This window comes from Lampetra fluviatilis, chromosome 4 (genome assembly GCF_964198595.1).
Source record: "Lampetra fluviatilis chromosome 4, kcLamFluv1.1, whole genome shotgun sequence".
Lineage (NCBI taxonomy): Eukaryota > Metazoa > Chordata > Hyperoartia > Petromyzontiformes > Petromyzontidae > Lampetra > Lampetra fluviatilis.
The window spans coordinates 27369296-27384481 of NC_136278.1; the positions used below are offsets into that span (position 1 = coordinate 27369296).

At 42.2% G+C, this 15186-nt stretch overlaps 1 protein-coding gene across 6 annotated transcripts; it reads right to left on the reverse strand.

The window, feature by feature from the left end:
- Nucleotides 1-2586: 2586 nt before the first annotated feature.
- Nucleotides 2587-12588, reverse strand: LOC144931711 (regulator of G-protein signaling 20-like). 6 transcript variants are annotated; one of them, XM_078855915.1, is made up of 6 exons: nucleotides 11366-12588; nucleotides 9423-9547; nucleotides 9079-9114; nucleotides 8703-8795; nucleotides 4536-4770; nucleotides 2587-4131 (listed from the first exon to the last, which is right to left on the reverse strand). In XM_078855915.1, the coding sequence occupies exons 2-6, from the start codon at nucleotides 9521-9523 to the stop codon at nucleotides 3943-3945; spliced, it is 654 nt and encodes a 217-aa protein (XP_078712041.1). In that variant the 5' UTR covers nucleotides 9524-9547; nucleotides 11366-12588; the 3' UTR covers nucleotides 2587-3942. The 6 variants fall into 6 exon arrangements, with proteins under 6 accessions (XP_078712041.1, XP_078712040.1, XP_078712043.1 ...); XM_078855914.1 differs by having other exon boundaries at nucleotides 4536-4773; nucleotides 11366-12584; XM_078855917.1 differs by lacking the exon at nucleotides 9079-9114 and having other exon boundaries at nucleotides 11366-12586.
- Nucleotides 12589-15186: the final 2598 nt, after the last annotated feature.

Below are 15186 nucleotides of genomic sequence, written 5' to 3' on the forward strand. Positions count from 1 at the left end.
AAACCAAATTTTCAAAGTCATGGAAAACAAACCTGGGAAGTAGAGCAAATGGTTTAGATCTCAATAACATCACCACGGCTTGTAAATATTATCACACTAGTTGTCTGTTGGTTTATTTATTTACCTATTTATACGAGCACGCTTATACAGGAATGTGCTCTTTCGATCAATTACATTCTAGTTTACAGGAAGGTCCTGGAGCAACAAACAGCGAGATAAGTTGACTATTACATAAAGATACACACGTAAACTATATACACTAGCGTGGCTGTAAGGTTTATGCAATGTATTTCCCATATCCAGGGCCAGCTTAAGTGTTGGGCCCAGAGTATTTTATAGTTTAGTTTTGGGGGTCCCTCCCTGTATGCTTAATTCCTTCCCCTGATTGTTTTAAAATCACCCCATGCCCAATGTCAATAACTCCATTGTTATTCATCTTGGTTATTTCAGTTGTGTTTTGTAAATGTCACGTGTAAAAATAAAAAAAAATTCAGCATGTAACTCGTAACAATAGGCATCGTTATGATATTCATTTCATTGACACATTTCCTATAGGATTGGCAGTACAGTTATATGCGTTTCAAATATGAGAAAATCTCACGCATATTCTTGGGGAGGTCATAATGTGAGGCCCCAAGCTGCACCTTCTAAAGCCGTTGCATTTATCTAACCCTGCCTATATCTCGCAGAACGTCATGGGTATTGCCCCTGAGGCAAACAACACCGAGTCCAAGTGGATTTACTGTAACGGTTGTGTTTCACTGTTGAAATTTGTCAATTTATTAAAATTCCTATTCGGGAATGTGTCTTCCATTTTCCAAGAATAACCTGAAAAAAGTAAAATTATGAAGAAAAAAAATGGGCAGATATGTGACCCATCGTTTTGTTTTGATCCAAAAGCATGTCAGAAGAAGCGACATCACTTATGTTGTTTCAATGCTGCCTTTTTCCACAAAAAGTGGTGTCATGTGGCATGAGATTACATCACTTTTGTGAGCATTTGGTATGTTAAATTATAACAATATATTTGTAAGCTATTGTAATTTCCCCCCAAAAATTGTATATCCCTTAAAAGTCCTAAAATCTGAAATCAGACAATCAGAAACTCATTCTGAGTCATTGTGAATGTGTGTGCTTATCGTAGTTTCCGAGCTAGGGATTTTTTTTGTTAAGAAATGCAGTCCCAGGGGGAAGATAACTTCAGGCACTGTAACAGTGGCGTTTTGAGACCCCCTGTGGAACTGGTATACATATTTATAGTCTTGCTATGTGAACTCTTCTTGCAGATGTTTTTTATGTTACACTCAAATTCAAAAGTACTGCCTGTTATTAGTATTGCTTATGATTGCAAACTATTACCTGGTGGGTTCTTAAAGGCACGCAGTTGTTCTTGGATGTTATGTCGTTTAGACTGCATTATATTATTTTGTAAATGTTCCAAATTTCACCCCGATGCCAAGTGATGAGACACATTAGGCCTATCCATTCGTATCTCTCACAGAGCATGGAGCGCAGTTTACATCCTATCCATCCCGCATATAAAATAAGGATTCTGATATGAGAGTAATGTTCAATCTTGTATCAGAATCCTTATCAAATGCGTATATATTTTTTTCAATGCACGGAACTGGAGTATATTCCAAATGAAGTGGAAAACGAAATTTGACATGATGGGGTTTTGTGTGCAGTCACTGTTGACTGGACAGAGACCTTCGATTTCAAGCTTTCGTGACTGCAGGGATTCATCTTCTTGGTTCTTTCGGTAAAGTCACGTAGAAGGGAAATTATAAAATAATAAAAATAAAACATTATAAAATATTATTTAATTGTTTAATTTTTATTATTTTATATATTTGTAAATGTTTTATTTTTATTATTTTATTATTTCCCTTCTACGTCACTTTACCGAAATAACCAAGAAGATGTACAGAGACCATCAACGTTCTGCACTTCATAAACCTGCGACAATAACGGGTGGCTTCCCAAATTCGATTACAGGATCTCAACGGAGCCAGCTTGGCAGTTTGACCACTGAGCCACTCGACGTCAACTTGTTATATTATATTTATACTGAATACAATGTCACCATATTTTGTGTCTGTTGTTAATCGTTCGAATAAAAGGTCTCGAATTTGCAATATCAAATGTGGTGCGTGTTTAATGCCTTAGATATTGTTGTAATAATCACATTTTAACACGACTCAATAAAATGGCCATCGTGTTACAAGTGACCAATATCAGGTAAAATAAGTGGAGTAGAATACGCATTTGGCATAATGGCAATGTTAATGCACCGTGTTAAACAGCCTCTGAATTGCATGAGCATATCCAACACCCCCAACCTTTTGCATTTCAAAAATGTTCCCCGATGCAAAATATTACTTCAGTTAATTGCATTGCAGTGTAACCCATAACATGACACACAATAACGCCATATTCAGGTACAGTACGACATAGCTTGATCTGACCTTACCTGGTGTTGGAAGATAGTTTTTATCAAGCATATGTTTAACAGTGTAAAGCAAATGAAGAAATACGTGTGCTTGCATTATGCATTTTATGAATCAGTAATACTTTTGACAGTAATTAAGAATGTAAATGTTAAGATTATTTATTAGTATTTTTTTTGAAATGGTACAAGCTGCAGGCAGGGTGAATATAAGCGGTAGACATACATTGAATACATTATAGCTCAGAATTTGTCATTAAAATCATATCTATATCATAAAATGTGACGATCAAAACTATAACATTCATAGCATAACGGTGTTGCTCTATTGCTGGTTTAAACAAATCGCCAATTTCAGCTGGATTATTCAGCATTTATATCTCTCAACGTTTTAAAAGATGTCACCGAACAGCGTTATTCTCTGTCATCAAACATTATTTTGAAATTTCCCTCCAAAGTATAGGTGCTAAAGCAATGTTTGTTTACATTTGTTGCCAAAATTAACGTAAACATCTGCAGTAGTTGGGGCTTAGCTATCAATACAATGCAAGTTATTCTGCACAGATGGGCACAATTGGAAAAATTAACGAAACAGCAAAAGGTTCACGTGATTTTTATCCATCCCTTGTTTGGTGCACACTAAAAATGTTCATGCAAGCATCATTAGACCCGTCAAATTTTATGACGGTGGATAAGGTAAAGCTTAAATATTTAGAAACCCTTTTGTACATACGCTTTCGTTTTCATTGTATGTTTCACATTCACCCTCATTTAAAAGATCAACATCGAAACTTTTACAATCCTCAAACATTTTATACATGAAATCGGATAACCCCTTTATTTTTTTTTGCATGTAAGTAAATATATTTTGTTCCTCTTTCAAAAATTACTTACTTCTGGTTTAAATCCTCTCATGTTATTGCTTGAAAATTTCGGCATGCTTCATCTTTAAAGTATAAACATTTAAAAAATAGGGACAAAAGATAAGTTTGCTGTTTGAGATAAAATCAGGACGAAGCATAGCAAACGTGTTGCATAGAAGAAACTATCAACAAAAATGTTCACAATTACATTGCCAGACTGTGATATGACGCCGGATTGTAAACTTTTGAGATAATAGTTACCTTCCGAATTAGACCTGCTAATTGTAATTTTTAGACACCCTAACCAAATAATTCCTGAATCAATGCACACATTTTGAGACTTCAGATGCTAAACATCATTAAACAGAATGGCGGTGGTGGTGGTGGTGGGTGGGGGGGAAGGGAAATAGAGAGCATGGCATTTAATAAAATAATGATGAAAAACAAAAAAACAAGTCCACACAGTACCAAAATATGTTTCAAGTTATAAAGTAAAAAAGAGCCTGAGTAGACATTGTTCCAGCCTTAGTTGTCGTCACAGAAAGTGGTTTGCTCGTACATCAGACGTCTCACTCACTCCCATCCATTTTTTTTTTAAGCGCTCGACTTCCCGGCTCGGTACCGAAGAACTTAAGACTCGGAGGATGACTCTGCAAGGCTGTCCTGTAAGGATTTGAACATTTGCGAGTTCAAGAAGCGGGGGTAGGAGTCTCTGTGCATGAGGGTATAGATTTGCAACTGCGCGTCGTCAAATGTGTGGGACGTCGGTTCCAGCATGTTCCGATTGATAACCTCTCGTACGCGGGAGTCAAGGCTGACCTGTGAAGTCAAAAGTCAAAGTGTACAAGTTATCCTTCTGTTATTAAGTTCTAGATGTCTATGTTTATTTAAATAAAGTGTGCAAATACGCTGACTAAAGACCAAAACGCGATGCCAGTAGACACGCTCCCAGGCTTCGACAATATTTTCTTTAAAAGTAATATTTATTGCATCAACTTTATACAGTGTTTAATAAAAACAACCCCATATTCAGATATCTGTCGTGAACTTTGACACGTAATTTCATGACAGCATTAGCGTGGGACAGGAATAGGAGTGGGGTGTTTATTTTTAAATGCAGGAATGCAAAGGGGGGACACGTTTTCTTTTAATCAGCGGACAGCACGTGATGTACTGCAAAACGACGCGAAAATATTTAGGGGAACAACAACATTCCCACACACCTCCTTGGGAGACAGTATCGAGATATAGTCCTCATATATCACCCGGGCCTTCTCTTCAACGGCTCGTTTATTGGCTTCTCTTTTCAAGTCCTCGCAGGCCAGCCAAAAGAGCATGTTCTCTTCACTAAATTCAGTCCGTAAAAACTCTCGGAATATATTTCTTCCGCCCGCGCTCCGGATCAGCTTGTCAAAAGACTGACCCCACACTTGCACCTCCTCCATCGATGGTTTTCCACTGCTTTGGGAGTGGTTGGGTAGAGGGGGAGGGACAATTCAAAACATACATTTTAGACCTCATAATGAAATTGCAAACAATTATATGGCAAACACATCGTGAAATCCTCAGTCTCGATTCCGGATGTATGTTGAACTTCTTTTGCACCGTACACAGCCAACCGTGCTAATCGGAGGTGCGGGAAAGTAATATGAATGCCATTGGTAGTGTAATCGCTCTCAAGTCGAAGTGATGTCCTGCTACAATGGGCATCAAGGCCGTGTGCATCTCCCGTCTACAGCCCAGGGCCAGCGTTGGAAGTTTCACAATCATGTGGCGGGGACATGTCCTCTCCATAGGACAATATTTTGTCAAGGCGCTCTTCCCCCTCCAACCCAGCTTAAATATACGCTCCAAGCCTGGGGTGTTTCATTCAGACGCTGTCTTCCCAACAGACCTGTTCTTCGCCTGAGGACGGCTGCTTGCGTTGTGGCCGAAACGTCGTGAGAATTATTTTATTGTTTTATTTTTATTATTTTATTATTTCCCTTCTACGTGACTTTAATTTAATTGTTTTATTTTTATTATTTTATTATTTCCCTTCTACGTGACTTTACCGAAAGAACCAAGAAGAGGACAATCACGGGTGACTTCCCTGCAAAGTGCTACTCATTTTTTTTAATCGATCCTGCACGGAAGTTGGCATGTGCCAACCCTCCGCCGGGGAATTCGAACTCACAAATATTGCGATGGTAAGCCGTTCCCTTCGCCATTGAGCCACCTCTCCGGAAACCACTGTGGCGAGTTAAAGGCAGATGCCTGAAATGTCTTGCTCACAGCCACCGCTGTCAGAAACGACCTCCAGAGAACCCCTTCCAAAGACTGTAATAAAGCTGAACAATTTTCCAATCAAAGTGAGTGTTTGCCTTTCTCATATGCTCACTGGCTCTTGATTGCAGTTTTCAGTGTGTGACGATTGGCATTATATACGTAACATATTTATGGGTCAACGGAGAGCTCTTGCATCTGGACTGTGCTGCAAATCTGTCCGTGTTCATTACTGTCTGATGTTTGGTCGAGCAAGGACTACAGATGCCAGACTATCAGCAAAGCATACCACTGTCTGTAAGAGTAAGGCCATGCACAATGCCTACCCATTACCTTCCTCGACCAATGGCACTTTGCACCACAACAAACTCACACTGCTACCCTCAAAGTCCCAAACTGCTTGTCTGTGTTTTACGTTTTTTTTATTATCACTTTGAATAATACGTATTGTCCCCTTCACTAAAATGTAAAGAATGCATAAGTTGAGAATCCATGCTGCTTCGTGAATATTTCCAGAACACGTTGACTGGTTTCAAATAAGTTGTATAAAATCTCATTTAGGTTCACCATTGGAACCTCCTTTGCCAGTAGCAAAATATGATAATTGTTGTTTTACCCTTTTATCTGGCAACAAAACTGACACCTTTTTTACAAGGAGTCATGTTTGCATTGACCACAATACCTGCAGTCGGAATGCAAACAAAAAACACAACTCTGATAATGTATGAATACTAATGTATGCACTGTCCTTGAAATTAATTGGTCCAACACCATGTGAGACGAGGCTCTAAGAAAAGCTGTCTCGGGTGTGAACCAATCAATTTCAAGGACAGTGCATACATTATCAGAGTTGTGTTTTTGTTTGCATTCCGACCACAGGTATTGTGGTCAATGCAAACATGACTCCTTGTAAAAAAAGGTGTCAGTTTTGTTGCCAGATAAAAGGGTAAAAAACTCATTTAGGTTGTCTTGCAGCATTATGAGTAAGAGCATATATAATAAGAACTCAGAAAAATATGACTCAGGAAGAAAACTGGACTGGTTCTTGGACATTCTGGTTTTCATAAGCAGAGTCAAGCTTCGATTTAAAGCTTTCGTGACTGCAGGGATTCATCTTCTTGGTTCTTTCGGTAAAGTCACGTAGAAGGGAAATAATAAAATAATAACAATAAAACATTATAAAATATAATATTATGTTTTATTTTTATTGTTTTGTTATTTCCCTTCTACGTGACTTTAATAAAAAAAAACACAATTAATTATAATATTATGTTTTATTTTTATTATTTTATTATTTCCCTTCTACGTGACTTTACCGAAAAAACCAAGAAGCAGAGTCAAGCTTGTTTAACCCTTTCCCGTTCCAAGATGCATGCACGTTGCAGGGTGAGTCCCGTTCATCTCTGAATATCAGAACACGCAAGCGACTCGCCGTTATTTGTATTTAGAGAGGCATAGCGCCTGTTTTTAAAGACATTGTACTCACCACAGAGAATTGTAGTGACACGACTGCACTCTACAATAGCTGACGCCAAACTGTGCCACACACCCTCCCGCATGGTCTTGTTCAAGCCTCGGTACCGATAAAGTTAATTTATTTTTTCTTTCGATTTGATTCCGATGACGTGCCCGCATGTGCCTGTACGTCGATGACGAGTGGGCATGTCATCGGAATGGAATTGGAAGAAAAACTGATGACATACATGTACGTCATGGGAAAGGGTTTACATATATTTTAGGGTTTGCTCGTTGAAATGACATGTTAGGCTAACTCAAAAGCTGAAATTGATTTTCTACTCCAATGAGTATGTTGAGGCAGCGGTAGAAATTCCACATTCCAATGGTTGCAAGCGAGGTCTTTTGAGAGGACAATCACTGCTGAATTATCCACAAGGCTATTCCATTTTTAAATCCTTTATATTAAGTTCACTTGCTTGCTTGCTTGCGCGCTTACGACCGTGCAAATCTTTCGGTCGTTTTTTAACCCACTTCCCATGATCCAATCGAGCTGACATTTGCACACAGACTCGTTGTGCATGACAATTTATTTTCGTGAAAAATTTTTTCCTAAATTTTCCACTTTTTAGAAAAAAAAAATTCATATTTAATTTAAAATACCAATGTGATAAAAATGAAACTCTTACTCAAGAAAAACAGAAATGAATAATAAAATAAAACCGATGCCACGCATATAAAGGATTTATAGTGAAAAACTTTGTTTTTACGGGTTAATTTTTTATTGACCCTGGAGGCAAGGTGGGCTGAGTCAGCCTTCGACTGAGATTTTAGCTCACAATCTTCTAACTGAAAGCCATGCATTGTAACGCTGCCACCCTGCCGCAAGGAAGCGGTTGTATGAGTGGTCGGTCATAATGCCCTCCAATTTCAAGCTTTGAACCTGATGTATACTTCAGAAACATTTTACACCATCCATTTGTTTCATATAGAAAGTATTACATACTCTTTAGAGGATATGTTTGTACTGCGTGAAAGGTGTAATTATACACACCCTTTGTAGTCATGCAGAAATGTTATTTGTTAATTATTCTTTGAAATATGTCTCTGCTCAAACTCTGAACACTTTTGAAATAATATTTATGAAGATAAAGGTGCAGCACTGAAAATGTTTTCTCCACGTCACTGCCGATTGAAGGGCCTCCACTCTAGAAAGCCCATACCGAAGGTATTTGGCCTAATCTCCCACGCTGGCTAGACATCTTGGAATAGCTCTGGAAATACTGTTGGGTTGGAATTTAAGAAATGTTACCATTGTTTCAATTGCTGCATCGGGATAATGGTTGCCTCTGGATTGTAAGTACAGTAAGATAACCATTACACCACAGCAACATTTCAGAACCTTTGGAATTAAATTCATAACAATGTACATCACACAACTCCGTATAACAACATGATCATTACACATTTTATATCGTTCAGCATCATATTCTCTGTGGTAAGATTGCCTTTTCTTTGCCGCACACTTCCCTGAAAAAACATAGATTTAACTTACAACGTGTGATTGTTAAGATTCCCTTTGAAGTAGTCGGTGAGGAAAATGTATCGGTGAAAGAAAATAAATCGCACACAATGCTCCACTGGGAAATTTCACGTATGTGAACGAATACCTGCTGTCTTTGTTTTGGACCATTTCAATCCGAGTTTCGCGGGATGCACGCCTGCTCTTCCTCCTTGCTGCCTCTTCGTTTCCCATCGTAATGCTGCATGGGAGATGCACCACAGGTCCATTCACCGCTCACTTGCACATCGATTACAATGATGTTTCAATGATATCTCGAAGCAACGATTTTTCACTGTTAATATTTTACATTTTATTGTTTTTTTTGTTAATGGAATTTTAAATGGAAAGATAAATAAACACAGTGTGGTTTCATACAAATGCTATTTTTTCATTTAGTGTCGTTATGTGTTACGTGTGTAAGAACAAAACAGTGTTTGGTGTCCAATAATAAATGTAAATACAGTACACAAAATAGTACTTACCCTGTCCCATCAGCATTGTTAAGCTTAAAATAAGGGCTTTCACAAATAGGGATATGAATTAAGTATAAAATATGTTGCATAACAACAACACACTTATTATGCAACAGTTAAACCTTTTTTTTCATCTCCCAATAACACAGTGGCCTGCATATAAATGTACAAAGCAATTCATTGTAAGCTACACAATGTTACAATTAATCAATTTGAGGGAGACCAATTCACAAAACGGCCGCAGCTGAAAGCACGCAATGGCAAGTGCAAATTGTGCAGGTGATTTGTGGCCAAAACAATCGAATTGCCTAGGCCGCCTCTGGGCTCTGATGATGGAACAGGGTATACTGTACCAGGAGCAAGAGCAGCAACAGCACCAACAGAAGCAGCAAGCCGGCGAGTGTGGAGAAGCCGGTGCCCCTCCATCATTCTGCACCGTCTGTCGCCTGCCCATGTCTGCTCACTTGCATCCCTTATCCTGTGAACGTGACACAAAGACAGAGGTCTCCCATATAGCCTTTAACAGACTGGTGGGGCAAGGGTGGTTGTTTGCGAGCGCCTATGAAGAGCAGCGCGGCACACGAGAGGGTGGGTGGCCAGCACCACAGTCTTTGTCGTCTTCCCAGTGGCGATGTTTACGCATCGTGCCAGGTACTTATTTGAGGCTGAGTCGATCTAGGGAAGGCCCGGGGCTGTTGCAGATTTTTGTCAGTGGTCTTGGCCGTCAGTCGTAATCGAAACTCGGGCCTTCGGGTTCAAATCTCTGCGCTAACTACCACACTGCTTCTCTCCACGGCTCCATATGTGGCACACACACACACACGGCGCGCATTCACACATGGGCGATAATGTTACTACAAATGCCACATGATGAAATGGTAACAAAATTAGTGGCTGGTGCGTTGTTTTTTTTTTAGACGTATTCAAAGGGTACAACCGCCGCACAAAATAAAAAAAACAATGGAATTTTCCACGCACAATGTGGCACGAGGATGGCTTAATAAGAGGTGTGTGTACAGTGCATACACACACGAATCGTAAGTTCAGCAGCAAACAGAGTGTTCCATTTTCAGGGGGAAAGGGGGAATTTGGTTGGTGGCTGTGATATATCGGAGAGGATGCAGACTGGGTATGCACGAGGGTGCTGTTAGAATTCGAAACCATCTCCACGTCAGCCAGAAAATGTCTAAAAATAAAAGGTCTTCGTGGAATTTACCCTGGTCACTAGATATATTTCCATCTTGAATCATTTCCAACGCCCTTGCACATTTGTTCATTTGCTTCCCATAACGCCGAAACTGCCTTGGGCATTGCACGGGATGTGGCATTCTCCCCTTTGGCCAGGTTTGCGGAAGGCAAAGTAATTCCTTTACTGCATAAACGATGGAACACTCAATATTATATCAATTAGACTAAGGAGATGTGGAAGGGGGGGTGCCAGCACCATTGGTGAATTGTGTTCACCTCCGGAATGTTAAGACAAAAGGACATCAGCATATGCAGCAACAACAACACGATTAATAACACATCACTCCAATCACCCTTTTATCAAGGCCCCTTCCCACTGAGGCAGATGACATAACCCATTCTTGCAGAAGCAATTTTTACACAAAGGGAATGACGGCGTCACTTCCGCCTGGTGTAAAAAAAGAGACATCTCGATCCGCCAGTGGCGTCGCACAATGCGCAGGGCTTTATAAATAGGAATGATCAAATAGACCGGGTGAGACGATAAACAATACCAATAATCATGGCCACTTGGTCTCCCGTGTTCGTGACATATGGGCACCCAGACTAACGTTGATTCCCGCCGCCAGCTTTGAATTAGAAACGTGAGCAACGCTCCTACAAAAACAATGAATAATTATTGCATTTAAACGGACACAATGAGTCCACATAAATGTGCAATTTTTTTTTACAAATGCAAGTTTTTTTTTTCAGTTACGGTTGTTACATATTATTATTATTTTTCGGTCTTGCACGGACATCCTTTGGTATAAAATTATGTTTGTAACGTGGAGCCAAAAAACAGACAACACATTTTTCATGAATATGCATTACAAAACAAATAGAACCCCACAATGAAAACACGTTTCCACATATACCAAACAAACACACACTCACCACACCTTATACGGCATACAATGAGCCACATCCAATGTACACATATAAAATGTATATCACTGTGTATAATATACGCAGTATATTAAATGTCAAAAAATTGCGCGCACCGGCACGAAATGCGAGCGGCTGAGACCCGCAAGCCGCCGGTGCCACACGCCGTGGATGTCCTTACCGGGTGAGGCTGGGGGGCCCAAGCCAACAGCTGTGACTCCTCCCGTCGCCTTCACGCCCGCATCAGCAACACGAAGGAGCTTCCCTCCCGAGAGGAAGGACTCCGCCTGCCATCGGGGCGACCGGCCTTTATCGCCACGCCGGCCATGCAGGCAAACGAGCGAGCGAAGAAATGAGGAGAGATGATGCCGTTGGTGGTGGTGATGATGATGGTGGTGATGATGATGAAGTTGAAGTTGAGGACGACGACGACGATGATGATGATGACGGTGATGATGTATGTACACGCGAACGTAGGCGGTTGGAAGGGCGGAATGGTGGGATGACGACGATACGGCGAGAGGGAGAGATGTCGGTGGGGGCGGAGAGCGAGATGTGCGAGATGAGGTTGAGACAGAAGGCAAGGGGGGGGGGATAAATGGAAGAGGTGGGTAGCACAATGGGACCACGTTATTTCTGAGCTGCGCCGGTGTGCATCTGACAAAACACGCGTCTTCTTCCGCGGCACGTAAATGGTCTTCCTTGACGTCGCGATCGATTGATTTGAAACGCTAAATAAAATAAAAGATAGCGTTTTGCCCTATTCCACGATTTCCGTCTACCATTATTTATTACATATTACGCAATTATTCATATTGACGCCGCTTGCAAAATCGTTCCAAATGCATTGTTGATTTCTCTCTGCCTGCCCTGCATCGTTGTCGTCGTGTGCTTCCTCTTCTTTTAATTCTTCACCCAGTGCTTGCGGTTCCCCCTTTTCATTGTTCTTCAGTCCCCTACCACCACCACCACCACGATCATCTTCACCCGCTTAACGCGCGCGCGCGCGTGCGCTCAGGTGCCTCCTCCGTCTCTCCTCTCTCGCACTGGAAAGGGATCTTCCTGATACTGCTGCTGCTGGTACTCCCACTATTGCTGCTGCTCCTGCTTCAGAACAAGCAGCAGCAGGATGATGAGGAGGAGGAGGATAAAGGAGGAATGGTGGACTGCCTCCTGTGAGCTGAGCGCTCACGCCCGAGCGAGCTGTCTCAGGCCAGCAGTGCCGCAGTGGTGTGGGCCGGGTGGTGGAGCAGCAGCAGCAGCGCGCTCTGTCCCAGCCCGCGGGACAAATCGAGGAGCGGCGTTCCACGTTTTTTTTTTGCTCCAGCGACGGCGCAGGGCTTAGCGGGCGCTAGCGCTGTGAACGGGGAGAAACCCGAGTTCGAATCCAAGCCACGGCGAACACGAGTAGCAGCAGCAGCGGCAGCGTGTGAGTCATATCTAAAATGGTATTGGCTCTTTCTGCACCCACCCACCCCCTCTCTCTCTCTGCCACCTACCCCCCCCCTGACCACCCCACTGGCCCAGCGTGGTGAAGTATGGTCAAAACCACCCCATGATCGACATGGCGTGGGGAATCCTCTATTCATTTTGTGGATTGAGATTGGCTGGAATAAAACAAACAATTTCCCTCCCCCATCTAATTCCGACTACACACTTTCTGCTATACAGTGCGGTAATTGCAATTAGAGGGGGCGCGCAGTGCGTTTTAACACGTTGGGTAATTGTGTGCCATTGTGGAGCGGTGGCGCAGTGGTTGAACACACTACGCTATAAGGAACCGGGCCGCACAAATTCGATTCCAGATCGCGGCCAACACCAATAACTAAACTAATCATTTCGTCAACCCAAACAGACCGGCGTGGGGAAGTATGGTACAATTACTTCGACGACCGCTACGGGCGTGGTGAGACCTTAATCCAGCAGTGGATTGACAAAGGGCTGCATGCTTTGTTAATCTTAAACCATTGCTGCATATATAATCACTAGCCATAATCGACTGCTGGATGAAGGATCAATGAAATGTGAAGAGTATGTTGAATTTGTGTTACATTTTGAACCAACTATTACATACGGAACCCACCATTGGCCATGCGACAGATAGAACACGTGCAATTATAGTATAAGGAATGTACATGTACACTACTGTGTCGACAAAGATCCCCCATAGAGCTTTAGCAGACTGTTGGGGTAAATGTTGTTAGCGAGTAGCAGGGACGGCACAAGAGGGGAGGGGGTGGGTGGCCAAACATAACTCCCGACCTCCTTTGTCTCCCCAGTACTGATGTTTACACACGGCACCAGGTTCTCATTTAAGGCCGAGTCGACCTGGGGGAGGCCCACGCACCAGGTTCAGATATTCGCCACTGATGTTGAATCGAGCTCGGGTCGCCGGGTTTCTTAGCGCAGTGCGCTAACCACTACGCAACCGCTCCCCACACACGTACCACACAGCACGGAGTGCAGTGGTCATAAGCCGTGCACCTAAGCCGTGAGGTTTATACGTGTATAAATGATTGCGTGGTATATATAATATAATAGAGTACACCGTAAAAGCCATTTATGTATGTGCTGTAAAAATTGCATAAGTTACATTGGGTCATTTAATGCTTGGTCGATTTGTAAACCACGTTGCGCAAAACAGGTCTTCGTTTCATGTACCTACATTTAATACACTGTTAACATTGCAATAAACCTACATTCTATAAAGCCTCATCATCATCATCAGCCATGGTCAATCCAATGCTACCCAAACTCGCTCTCTGCTAATGCAGGGCAGCGCCAACGTGTTTCCGAATGTGTTCAATGGCTCGTGAAGATGCTGAAAGTCGCTATGCTTTCCACTTCAGATTCGCGCAGTGTGTATTGCAGGCAAAGTTGTAACAAAGGCTGCGACACGCGTGTGAATGCGATGACGGATGTTTTCATAATAACGTTTTTTGGGTGAGATCGCGTAAGTATAAATCTGTCAGCCCGCCAATACGTGATACACCTTACTGGTTGTCTGTGTCGGGTGGTGGCGGGTTAACGACACAGTTATACTGGTAGGAACCTCCTGGTTACACCAGCCCACATGGGATTATTGTGTTTGTCCGTCCGTCGTGAAGGGAGGGGCTGGGTGGGGAGGGAGGGGCTGGGTGGGGAGGGGAGAGTGGGGAGGGGCTGGGTGGGGAGGGTGGGGCTGGGTGGGGAGGGTGGGGCTGGGTGGGGAGGGGCTGGTCACCCCGTGGTGCCCTTATAAAACTCAACGTTTAACCTACTCACGCCGGCTTGTGCCCGCCCGCACAGTCGGGCATATTTGCGGAATACACCACGCCGCCGTTGACCCTGGCCATTGACCGAGCAACCCAACGTTCCTACCAGCTCCCTCCGCAGGAATGTGTTACTTAGGCGATCTAACCCAAAACACCTTGATTATGAATAATATTGGTCGCGAAAGCCTAAGCGTCAAACTGATGTACGTTTTAGAGGCAGCAGAGTACGCACTGTGTATGTATATTACTATGTGGCCCAACACGTGCTGAAGATGGATCTATCGTCAATTCACAACTCGCATGAGAGCAATGATAAATAATCGTTGCTTCGCAACTGTTGAATTGAATGGGGTTTTTTTTTCTTACAGATTGTCAGCACTTCTCCACTAGATGTCAATACTGCACAACCTTTTGCGTAATTGTGAACTTTCAGACGCAGCTCAGCTGACGGCCTACATTCTCCGAAGGGTCCTGCGTAGACAAAAAACGTATCGTGCATTATGTGCAATATGTAATCGGTCAACATTTAAGTGTAAGCAATGCAAGATAAAGACACCACACGATATATGCATATTCTTGGGTTTTTTCGGTAAAGTCACGTAGGTAAAAAAAAATAATTAATAAAATTAAAATTAAAATAAAATTAAAATCACGACGTTTCGGGGGCAACACAAGCTTCCGTCTTCAAGTGGAACCGTCACAGCACGATACAGCAAGCGTGCTTTGATTTTTACTTTTATTTTACTTT